At 38.0% G+C, this 12,694-nt stretch overlaps 2 protein-coding genes across 2 annotated transcripts in view; both read right to left on the bottom strand.

The window, feature by feature from the left end:
- Nucleotides 1-103: 103 nt before the first annotated feature.
- Nucleotides 104-1,988, bottom strand: LOC306821651 (5-hydroxyisourate hydrolase-like). Its single transcript, XM_079340195.1, has 4 exons — nucleotides 1,614-1,988; nucleotides 741-877; nucleotides 494-629; nucleotides 104-318 (listed from the first exon to the last, which is right to left on the bottom strand). The coding sequence occupies exons 1-4, from the start codon at nucleotides 1,665-1,667 to the stop codon at nucleotides 229-231; spliced, it is 417 nt and encodes a 138-aa protein (XP_079196321.1). The 5' UTR covers nucleotides 1,668-1,988; the 3' UTR covers nucleotides 104-228.
- A 1,312-nt stretch (nucleotides 1,989-3,300) lies between these two features.
- LOC306821655 (heterogeneous nuclear ribonucleoprotein C-like 3) overlaps nucleotides 3,301-12,694 on the bottom strand; it is a 41,330-nt gene continuing 31,936 nt past the window's right edge. The window contains exons 3-7 of the mRNA XM_079340199.1: nucleotides 12,215-12,265; nucleotides 7,060-7,229; nucleotides 6,369-6,482; nucleotides 5,181-5,320; nucleotides 3,301-4,635 (exon numbers count right to left, since the gene is read on the bottom strand). Coding sequence (XP_079196325.1) covers nucleotides 4,597-4,635; nucleotides 5,181-5,320; nucleotides 6,369-6,482; nucleotides 7,060-7,229; nucleotides 12,215-12,265 — 514 coding nt within the window. The 3' untranslated portion in view covers nucleotides 3,301-4,596. The remainder of the gene's footprint in view (nucleotides 4,636-5,180; nucleotides 5,321-6,368; nucleotides 6,483-7,059; nucleotides 7,230-12,214; nucleotides 12,266-12,694) is intronic.

The raw sequence follows: 12,694 nt of genomic DNA, 5'->3' as shown, positions 1-12,694 counted from the left end.
AGTTATACTGAATTTGACTTCTAGTCTTTTTAAAGAATGTTGATGTTTGTGAATAAACAAAAGGCATATGTATTCACATGCATCATTGTAAAATACCAACACATTTGATAAAAACACGTAGTTTAATAGGTTTATGAATTTACAAATAATATCGGATACTGATGAAAACATAATTCAAGTTATTTGTTAGAAGGAGGTATCCTCAGCAGGGGAGTAAAGCCAGCATCTCTAGCTCCCTCTGTATGTGTTATAAGAGAAACGACTCAGCAGCAGAGGGACATGGTACTTTTGTCCAGGGTCAATGATGGTGAACACAATCTGGAAAACAACAACAACAATAATGTGATCAACAATTGCAAGTAGCATATAACAATTTATATGTGGCATGGCTAATGATTCAGTGATGTGATTACAAAAATACAATACATCCTAAAGCAGGAAAGGCAGCTGTAGAGTAACAATGTTGACATCTCAATACAAATAATTTCCTCACCTCAACATATGGATAGAAGCTGGTCTCTCCCATGCTCTCCCAGTACTGAGCAGTGTCAAAATGCATTTTATACACCCCAGGTTTAAACATTTGTTTTGTGATGAGTCCTGGACAACGGCCATCATCATTAGTGACTCTGTTCAGACAAAATATAAGGATTGCATTTTTTGAGATTACCCTAATGATAATAATTTATGACTCCAATGTGTGTTGTTTTTGCATAAGGCTATTATCCTCAGGTTTTTACCCAGACGTGATCAAACTCCAGGCATTAGTGGATGGGTCTTGTCGATAGAGACTAAGGGCCATTTGGGAGCCAGGGACACCCATGGCAGTGTTGAGCACATGGGTGGTCAGAGGACTGGGTGAGCTCATTGCTGTAACCTACAAAAGAAGGGAGTGAGACTTTAAGAGATAAAAATAAAGATTTATTGACTCTGAAGCATTCACATCAGAAAATGACGATAATTCTCATGCATATTACTTGACTGCCAGCAAAAACTTGAATTTATGCAACCCCTCTTGACATGAGGCATTAATATCACACCGCTTCATTTGAGCTTTTGGAACTTTGAAACTTCAACATCCCATCTTTAAATAAAAACTGTTTTATCAAAGTCATTTCAACCTAATAAATTGATCAGTCATCACATGCCCGTTTCCTTCTTTATCCATTAATAATTGTGGTTGGAGTTATCTTTGTTAAATTTAAACTTTGATCTGAATAATCATAGATAATTATAGTTTTTTTGTAAGGTTTCATGCATCGGAATTCAAAATATATTAAATAGTTGAATATTAACCTCAGATTGTAAACATTTATGAAAAATATTTATTAAAATATACATCCTTCAGACAATCAAATTGAACTTGAATAAATGTTGACTGCAAATGTGCAGTATTTTAATTAAGATATAAGATTGAACAGTTATGTTTCCATCGTTGATTATTATCAATTCCTATACTTTCACACATTGGACTTTTGATAGCTCATTTTGCAGCCTCCTTCAACTTTACAAACAATTTATTAAGCCTGAGTTCATGCAGACACTATCAAACTATCAAAAGTTTCTTTGAACCTTCTATTAGTTTATATATATTTATAAATAGTTGAGCTTACCTTATTTTCAGGCAAAACATGACCCTTGAGTTGCTGGAGCCTGTTGGCACTCATGTGCGCTTATAAATAGAATCCAAAGTGGGTCAGCAGTTTTAACCAAATAATTTGATTTTATGGTTTATATGGCTTATTTTACAGCATGTGATTTTTTGTCACATGAAGGTCTGTAGAGTGTCCTGTTCAGAGCAAAATTCAGCCCACACTGGCTTATCTCTTTGTCAATAGAAGACTGGTTGTGCAAGAACTCTTTGTCACTCTTTGAACTTTGTGGTAACACATGATCGAAGTGGACCGTACAAAGACAATTAGTAAATTAATGGAATAAAATGGAGAGTGTTTCTTTTGATATGGTGTCTTTCTGATGTGTTTTTTTTTTCTGACAAATATGCCTAACTGCTGGTTTGTTTTAAACATGCAATTAAAAAAACAAACAAGTTATCATCTCTAAACAATTACACCAACCTCTAAGTTGTCATTTCTGTCAAATGTACACAAGAAAGTCATTTCAACCTAATAAATTGATTATATGACCAGATCGCCACAATACTGAAACAGCCCAAGTGGAAGTCAACTTCATTTATAGTTGATAGAAGGGAACGTTCTCTTCTTGTCCTTCTAGATCTGCTGCTTTTGACACTGTTGACTACTCCACATTACTACTCCTTCTTTAAACGCTACAATTCCCACAGTCCTGCCTGTCCAATTGAACATTTTGAAGTTTTCAAGTACCCCAAAGTTCTATATGAGGCTTGCTGTTGTTTTTCATTTAACTGGGACCCCACAGTCAGATCATTCAGAGCCACAGTATCTCCCATCATTCATACTTACTGTAGATGTATGTTCCCCTTCAACCAGATGATGAAACAATTTTATTTTACTTTAGTTTACTCTTAAACCTCAGTAATGAGATGTTGGATGACAAATATAATCTGAAGTCATATTTGTTCATGCCTCCAGCCTTACAGCACACTTGGTCCCTAAACAGCAACATCACACTGAGAGCAAAAAAAAAAAAAATCACTTTTGATTCAGAATATTGTTTTGATACTCATGTACTCAATATGGTCAAATCCTGTTTATTTCAAACACATTTCCAAAATAACAACCTTCCTCTCAACTGATTTGCACACAGTTATAATGCTATCTTTTCTTCTTTTACATTATTCACTGGCATCAGTCAGAGCTCCCTTCACTAACTCCAATTAGTTCAGAAAGCCACAGGAACAAACAGCTAGGAACAAAATATTAGAACGGCTCCTATTCATCTCAGCGTACACTGGCTGCGTCTTTTTTTTTTATCAAAATGATTTAAAGATGTTTTACTGACTTTTAAAGCATTACAATCTTGCCCCAACATATTTTACAGATCATTTAACTCTGTATGTGCCTGGCCAATCTTAGATCAGCGGATGAAGCTGTGCTGGTTGTTCAGAGAAGCTGGTTTGATACAAAGGTGACCTATAGTGTTTGCCAACACTTACTGCGTTCCTTAGATCTCTTTAGTATCCTTCAAATATTGTAACATTAATGCACCTCACCCCCTAGTTTTAAAACAGTACCTCCACTTGTTTGTTTAAATTATGCCATAGACCTCACATTATTTCCATTACCACTTAAAAATGAAAGAAAACACACCACCATTTACTGTGTTTGTACTCAATATGAAAATACCTTTACTACTGTGAAATGGAGTAATTCCACTTGGCTCATTTTAAGAATGCAAACAAAAACATGTAACACAATAGGAATTATCCTCATACGTTGCTGCTTTTCTTTAAAAACAAACATGTTAAGTCCTAAAGCAAGGTTCAAATCAGACAATTCAACAATTACAGAAAAGTTTACAATAATACACAATATTACACACTGACCTGCATGTCTGCATGTCTTAAAGTGCCAAATACATGGTGGAAGAGCATTTGCAACATTCCTCTAATATCTAAAATAGAGAAAACACCTTTTTTTCTGCAACAAGATCATTTACATTTATGTCAATCACATTGAATGATCTCTTCAGCCTCTCAGTGATAACTATGATTTACTCTGATCGCTACATTTTGATTACTTCAAACTGGGGGAGTGGGGGGATGTATTCTCTTCAGCGATTAAATCTGAGTGCACATAGATTTGCTTTAACAGGTCAAAATAGTCCAGCATTTGCAGAGAAACTTTACGTGCACACTAGTCTATCGATGCCCTAATCCTAAAAATGACAATAATCTTTAGTTGTTGAAACCACCCATACTTTATGCATCTGCCTCATTCAGTTTGCATTATATAAGTTCTGGGCTTTATTAAAAAAGAAATACACATAATTTAAAAAGAACAGAGTCACCCTTTTAATGAAAACAGTTTCTGGAGATTCAGCTGAAACTATGCAGTTTCATTTGGAGACTAGAATGACTGCACAATTATGATGTCTGTGAAATTTTGCACCATATTTAGAAAAAGACGTAATGTGAACAAGCTGACCTGGTAAACTGCTTACATAATGTTTTAATCAGAGAAGTCTATTGTCTCATTTGGATTAATAATGAAATATTTGTATTAATATTGGAAATTTCTGTACAAATCGGCTAACACAGTACAATAGGGTGGTCTGCTAGGCAGGATTAATAAAAGTAAGTTTAATTTACCACCATGCCTCTCAGTAATCTGTATAATTAATCTCAGGATAAGATCCCTCTCTCTCTCTCTATCTGTCACTCTCTCAATTTAACATAACACATTTTTTGCAATTATGTGCATGTAGCCTACTCCATTTGTTAAAGTCACCAATGTCAGTGTTTTTTGTAGTTCCTCAAACTATGTTCACAGAAAACAAGCTGTTGTGAAACAATAAGATGCCTTGTGTTGTCTGAAATGAACACTCTATTGGAGGGGAGCTGATCCTCTGATATGTGTGTTGACTTCATAGTTTTTGTTCTCTTCCTCCATGTTTGGCACTTAATCCAGGTCTTCTATGTCTTCTTATTTTCCTCCTTCATATTTCCTCCTCTGGGTCTGAGCTGTGGTTGCTCATCTGAAGTAGACAGACAGACAGACAGACAGACAGACAGACAGACAGACAGACAGACAGACAGACAGACAGACAGACAGACAGACAGACAGACAGACAGACAGACAGACAGACAGACAGACAGACAGACAGACAGATAGACAAGATAAAGGAAAGAAAGAGAAAACAGAATGATTTTGTTAAAGTGCACATTCAGAATGACTCAGTAAAATGTAATGCATGAGCATAAATTAGTTTTACGGTGGTGTCTCAGTATTACACCAGTTCTCTTTACCAGTTTGAAACATCTGATTCCCTTGTTTTTTGCTACTCTAAAAGTACAACAATGATTACATTATAATAATAAATAATAATTTTGTAACTGTAACTTAATTGAATTATCTTTTTTTTTTTTTCCATTTCTAAGGCAAGTTTATAACCCGTTCATTCCTATGGATTAGTCTTTTAATTTAACTGCCAAGGATCACACAGTGAGGTTTTCACAAGAAGAGTGGTGGCACTTTTTAGTTATTCCAAAATAAATGAAGACACATTTGAGGTGTGTTTACCGTGTGGTGGTCATCATCAGGCTCTCTGTGGATTCGATGGCGGGCGCTGGGTGGGGAGAGGGAGGAGAGAGAGTGCTCAGGGCTGCTGGCGGACAGAGCGGACCCTGAGCCAGCTTGACTGTCCTCTCTCAGTGGAGAACCTACAACACACAGAATTAGAAAGACTGACTTTGCACTCGATGACGAGGAGAAAACAAAGAGTGGAAGTGACAGGATGACGGACAAAAAAAGAGATAGAGAGATGACAGAACGAGGGAGCAGACTGAATAGTGGAACTGGTCAATCATGTTCAGTAGTAAATAAATTAATATGAAGATAAGAGCTATTAATTGCCAGAAAGTGATTCAAAGTAGATACTATACAACACACACTGATGCACACACAGGCCACAAGCTGTATCAAGGTGTTGATACAGCTTTCAAACTCTATTACACAAGTTAAATACTTTCTTAATTATACTCTTGTTATGATGTTTAGATTGTCAGTTCAAGGTTGAGCCCTTGTCTGTTTTCTTCTTTACAAAAAACTCTCTCACTTCCTCTCTCTCTCTCTCTCTCTCTCTCTCTCTCTCTCTCTCTCTCTCACACACACACACACACACACACACACACACACACACACACACACACACACACACACACACTCTCTATTATATACAGTATAAGACTCAGAGGAGAACGGATGGCACTTCAGTTTACAATCAGTTTAAATAAAATTGCTGTAAACCCCGTCACCTTTGGCAGGATAAAAATTCTTTGTCCCGTTTTCTCTGTTCTGTGGCTCCTGTTGTTCGGTTCAGTGACAATTGATTCAAATGTCCACATGAGGGCAGCAGCGGCTTGTGCCTCAACTAAAAAAGGTGCTTTACTTTCAGTCCCTGAATTTGTATCCTTTGTTTGAAAATGCATTAGTCATTTAACTACTCTGTTTGTGCAGTATGTTCCATAATTTCCCAGAGTCATACATCAAGAGACCGACATCTTCATCCTGACTGGAGGGAGATAATTCATTTGTCAGGTGAAATAGCAGTGAATGTACTTGTGCACATCATCCCCCCCCACACACCTTCTCAGCACAGACCCAAAATATTAAGAGGCATATTGTCACATTCTGCCTTTCTCTTGTTTTGATGTGCTTATAGATTACACGTTGACCTGCCTCCACTGTCTATGTGAATGAGTGTCTTACCTTTGTTGTCATTCCGGTGTGTGTCCATCCTGTCCAGACTGTCAAGCAGACCATCGATCTGTGTCTTTATCAGAGTCAGCTCCTTTTTAATCACCTGCAACTCCTCCATGCCCACTGTAGGGACAGTCAAAATGTAAAGACGTCTTACACACCCAGTTTTAAAGTACTCGATAGAAACATGTTAGCGTTGGAGAATATTGCCATGTTTTCATTCTGATTTAAAAAAATTAACAAACAGCTTATTATGAGTAAATATGATCTTTGACAAATGTATTTTTCCTCTTATTTATTTTTTATCAGAGCCTGACAACATGTTTTCCCCTGTTTCCAATTTTTGTGCTAAGCTATGCTAACAGAAGAACAAAATAAGTTACATTGCCTGCAGCTGCCTAGTTAAGATGCAGTATTGACAAGAGTTTCATATTTTTCTATTTCAAATTTTGAAAAAAAAAAAGGAGAGCTGTCCAAATGGCCATTGCTTACTAAAAAATGTATATTAAAAATGTCTATTAAAACACTAAGTTAATTAAATGCAGCCTATTTTGTGTGACTATAAAGGCTGAGGCATTAAAGATGTGAGGATACTTGCTTTTAATTGTTTAGGATTGAACATTTAACACAAAGGCAAATTATGTAAATCTGCAGCTTTGTATGTAACCTTTTCTTGACATAGTCTTTACATATTACTCACACTTGGCTGTGGATGAACTAGTTGAGTGGGCTCGTGAGCTTTTGGAGTGGGTTCTGTCACGGCTGCGTCTGTGCCCGGTGGAGTAGGAGGAGGAACGGGATCTCTTGGCCAAACTGGGTCCCAGAGGGAGAGGAGACAAGGAGGCCGGCACACGCTGGTAGTCATACACCCTAGAAATGAAGAAGATAAAACTTTACTGACTGTGTTTAGACAACACTTTAAATTGGGGACCTTTGACTTTATACACAAATTAATAAATAGTAATCAATAAAAATACCTGCATTTCTCTTAAAAAAAAAAAGTCAAGAGAAGTTTTTATGTATGGAAGACTTAAAGTCAGGTACATCAACACTAACATTGACTAAAAATGTGAAAGAGAGCCCTTGCTCAAACAGGCTGTACAAGCTGTAAAAAGAGATATAAAAAGAAAGTGAAATGTTGGAAAAGCATCTGTTCGAATAACTAGATAAATATGGATATTTATTTTCTATGTTCCTTTGTCTTTTATCTCTGCTTCTCGCTCACACTCTCTAGTGTTTTTCCTCCCTGTGGACAACTTCATGTCTCTATCTGTCACTGAATGTAATTGGTTCTGTCAGGACCAATCAATAGCTCCCCGCCAGGCTCGTATTGCTGGTGACAGGGGGTGTATCACAGTCAAACTCTATAGTGCTTACAGAAACCACACTCAGTGTTTGTGCATGTGGGCTTGTTTTAATAGAAACAGAGGCGATGCTGTGATGGAAGCAGAGAGCAAAATGACCCCAACACATAGTGAGGCTGATGACCAAGTGAATTACAGCTTAAGGGTCAACCAACCACAGGTAAGAAAAAGCTTCTGGAAGCAAAGACACTCGACGGACACCTAAAGGTCAATGTTTCAAAGAATCAGTCAAATCTTAATGATTTTATTTGTTTTTAGCAGTATCACCATAATCAGATCAGTGAATGAGCGATGGTTGAAAGACTGTTAACACGATCATCTTTAATTAATAAAAAAGTTATAACTATATATATATACACACACACACACATACACACACACACACATACACACACACACACACACACACACACACATACACACACACATATATATATATATATATATATATATATATATATATATACACATACATATATATATATAAGCGGTGGAAAATGGATGGATGGGTATATGAAAACCCCCCCAAAAAATACAAATAAAATAACAATAACAAATGAACGATTGGATTCAAGACTTGAGCTTGTTTAGCAAGCTCAAGTCTTGCTAGCTTAAGTCTAGTTGTCTTCCTACTCTGAGCACTTTTTACAACTGCAATCAAATATACCCATTCACAAAAAAATTTACACTCTGATGGTGAAGGCTGCTATGTTATGTTTCCATCATTATTAACTTGTTTCATTCATACACATTTACACCCCACTTTCGCAGCAGCATGAGCTCAAAGGGGTTCAGTGTCTTTCCCAAGGACACTGAAAGATGTTTCTGAGCTGGGGATCAAACCCCCAACCCTTCCAGTTAAGAGACAACCTAATCTATCACTAAGCCACAGCGAACTGTTACATATCGAACTCAGGACTTTAAAGACAGTTTTAACTAGACTTAGACTTAGACTTTATTGATCCCTTTGCGATTACTCCCTCACGGAAATGTAGGTTTCCAGCAGCATATAAGACTAAAATAAAATGCAGCAGGTAACAAAAAAGTAACAATATAAAGAATAATAAATAACTAATAGAACACTCCATTGGAAAAAAGAGAAATACACAAAATATGCATAGAAAAAGCAAAATGTACAAAGTATGGCAAAACAATGATTATTATTATTGCGATTATTGCACTTTGGGTGAGATTATTGCATATACAAGTGAAAGTGTGTTATTGCACAGTGAGGGTTAAAAAAAAAGACTCCACCTATTTAAGAGTCTTCAAGAGCTACAGAAAAAGAAAACTGAATTTTTTTTTTTCGTGTGTTAGTGTCATAATGCAAGCATTATGATAGAAATGCATCCAAACTGGAGTTAGTCACAATCTGTTTATACCTGGGATAAAAACAGTCTGGTTCCTGAAAAACTCGTCTGCTGTATATCACAAGCAGGGAAACAAGCTGTCAGTTGCAAGGACTTGGAGTCAGACAGGAATGTAGATTATCTGATTGGGATGTTATCCAGTCAGTTAGACGTAGACTCGCTACCTGAAAAGTTTCTCTCTGTGTTTCTCTTCTGTCCTGTTTTATTCTGGGGAGCTTGCTCTTTTTGATACTGAATAACATTTTTCCCTAGCCTCAAACATCCTCTGTCATATGAGGATGAAAAAAAGTGTATTAGGCTACCATAAGTGTGTGAGATTAGACACTTTGAGCATTGTGTCCATGTGTGGAGACACAGACACCAAAGAATTATGGGAGTTTAAAGTCCTTCAGAGCCGTTTGCAGGGGCAGATATACAATGTGTTGTTACACCAGCTTTGAAGTGTCATCTCAGAGAATGGGAGCTCAGACAATGGGAGCGCACAGACAAGTGAGGATTACAGAAAAGTGTGTGAGTGGATGTGAGAGGGAGTGTTTGTCTCTGCGGATTAGACGCCACACGGAAGGCAGCTTTGTCAGCTCAGGCTGTTATCTTTGTGTTAGAAGACACTTTTCCTTTTGGTTTGCAAAGGGGACAGCTGGAAAAAAAGTCCTTTCTCTCTCTCCCACATATTGATGTGCACAAACAACAAACACAGAAACAAACACCCAAACACACTGTCCCCACACATTCACATCCAGAGGCAAACACATGCTGGTACGCGTATAATTATGCACACATACCCACACAAAAAATCATAGAGCTGTTTGCAGTGCTAGCCACCAGCATGGGGAATGATCATGCACTGTGTTAAAAACAAATTGAAATTCAGTGGTGAGTGTTTCCCCCTGAGCAAACACAGAAAAATGCATAGCTGGGAAAATCACAGAAAAAAAATGACAGGGAAAAGATGACAGTTAATTTTGGGAGCAACAGAGCATCAATATTTGCAAGAAATGCAGTAAAACGAGGTGTTATTTCTGCGTGTATGTATAGTATGTGTGTGCGTGTGTGTGTGTGTGTGTGTGCGTGTGTGTGTGTGCGTGTGCGTGTGTGTGAGTGTGAGAGTGTCTACGTGTGCACTACGTGACTGCATTCTGTTATTCAGATGTGCTGAGTGAGGACTTTATGGATGAGGCCCGGGGGATATGAAGGTCCATGCGCATTTTAGTTGTGGACCAGCAATACAGAGCCACAGTCAGACTTTCATTTTGATGGATATTTTTTGTTTGTTTCAAAGATTGTAGAATTTATGTGTTTTTGACGTTGACTCATATTTTCAATGTGTTTGCTATTTAAGGAGCAATGTAACTCTGACACGTACACTTTAAAATGGGGACTGCAGTTCAAATTCAAAACATTGGAGAGAGCCGTTACCCAGACCACTCATCTGGATGTGCAAGCTGGTTGCCATTCCGCCAACACTGAAGCTTCAATACTTAGCCAGCTATGCAGCGGTGTTAAAACCTTTCTGCAGTCTAACCACTCTAATTTTTAATAGTTTTACCACGTTTCTGGACGTATAACTTATTAGACAAATATGCAGGCTTTTTAAGTTGGGTACAGTATTATATCCAAACCAGTTCGCTTGCCCGCTTCGATCAATGTAGCTCCTGTTGGTTTGCTGTGATAACTCTCATATCTGGCAAATCAAGGAGGCAGCCAAAACAGCTGTGGGGTGCCTTGAAGCTGCTAACCTTCTGTGGTCAAACAAATTCCACACCAGGATCAAAAATTCAAAGGAGGATATACCCGCTGCTTAGTTGTTGTCAAAGAAGCTAGCAATTAAACAATGTATGTTTCTTTAGTTTCTGATGATATAGTTGGCCTACATCATTATTTGATTTAATTTAGTAGATATCTTATTGCTCATTTTGTGTATTGAAAGGTTTTCAGGAGCACTTCTGTTGTATTAGACGGTTTTTTTTTGGCATCATCACTGAAATTGCAACCTCTTTTGCTAATGTTAATATCTTAGGTCATGGTAGCACTAGGCACTATTGACCAACTGAGCCTGTAGAGAGGGATTACTGGATCATTTATACACAGCAACCTTTATGTAAGGATGCAGAACAAGTAGCTAAAATAACTGTTCTCTCTTTAAAGGAAGAATGTGCAACATATTACACATTAATACAGCAGATATTAAGTATATCCTCTGCAAATGTCTCTCTGAGTCATGACTTTCTACAACGACTGACAAGTCCCACCACTGTTGTCAGAGCTGTGTTTATAGCATGTTTATATGGATGGGAGGGGCCTTGTGTATACAGCTGTTTTAGTATAGGACTGGAGAAAAAAGTCTACTCACTGCTTATTTGATGTTTGTCAAAAACACAATGTATGTGCAAGTTGAAGCTATAAGTTCCGCTTGTGCATAATGGTGCTTAATTATGTTGCGTTCGACAGTAATTCATTACTCCTTTGTGCAAAAGCGAGTGGAGAAGGGTAGGAGGTGTGTTGCTGGAGTGATCAAGGGCGACATCTACTGGATCAAAAAGTTGCAAATTCTTCCTTTAAATGTAACTTATTTGACTTTAACTGTATGCATGTTAAACACATATACTATGTATGATCAGGGGAAAGGGTCTTTTGTGATTGAGTGGATTGAATTGATCAAGGCTGATCAAAAACAATGTCAACTCAAAAATTCAGATTACACAATTCACACAAGCAAAACTACATCTCTGCCGGGCAGTGGGCCCACCAGAGAACAAACCCCCATAGAGGCAAACAAGGTGGCGAACAAACACATCTGGAATGACCTACACAAACTCTTAGTATATATTTGAGTCAATTGCATCTATGTGTCCGTGTGTGTGTTTGTGTGTGTGTGTGTGTGTGTGTGTGTGTGTGTGTGTGGGGGGGGGGGGGGGGGGGGGGGGGGGGGGGGAGTGTGGCTGTTAGGCAGTAACAGGCGACATTGTCAGTAAAGACAGGGTGAGTGACAGCTGTGTGGCAGACAGTGATGGGGTGCAAAGACTTCTTGGGAGAATCTGCTTTAACCATTTTCCTTTAACCTCCTGTGACACAGACGAGCAACATGGTGTGTGTGCTGCCATGCATAGCTTTCTGACAGTACCTGTCATAGTAGTCCTCATGGTAGCTATCATACTCCAGGTCTAACTCAGATCTGCAGATAGAAAGACAGAGCAGGGGATGAGTCAAGCATTTGTCAAAATGAAATGACGTAATTTCACTGAACAAATAGTAAGTATATTTAGTGATTCATTGTGTAAATCTGTATGTATCTCATCAATGTTGTATGGAACAATAACTTCATCTGGAAAGAGCATTATGACCTCTAGGAAAAGACATGGATTTGTTATGCTGCAGCATCCAAGGTGAAAAAACTTAGAAATAGTCCCCCACTCCAGCTGCTCACTGAACACCTCTATGTGCAAACTTTGTGAGGCGTGTGTGCGTGTGTTTGTGTTTGAGAATTAGAGGCAGGTTAGTTATGTGACAGCAGTGAACTTATATGGACCAGCAGTTTGTGTGTACCTGCAGAAAAGGCCACAAGAAGTGGAGGAAAGAAAAGTGACACTAAGCCAGAGCGAGA

This window comes from Symphodus melops, assembly GCF_947650265.1.
Source record: "Symphodus melops genome assembly, chromosome: 3".
Classification (NCBI taxonomy): domain Eukaryota; kingdom Metazoa; phylum Chordata; class Actinopteri; order Labriformes; family Labridae; genus Symphodus; species Symphodus melops.
This window is presented reverse-complemented; position numbering and strand designations above follow the sequence as displayed.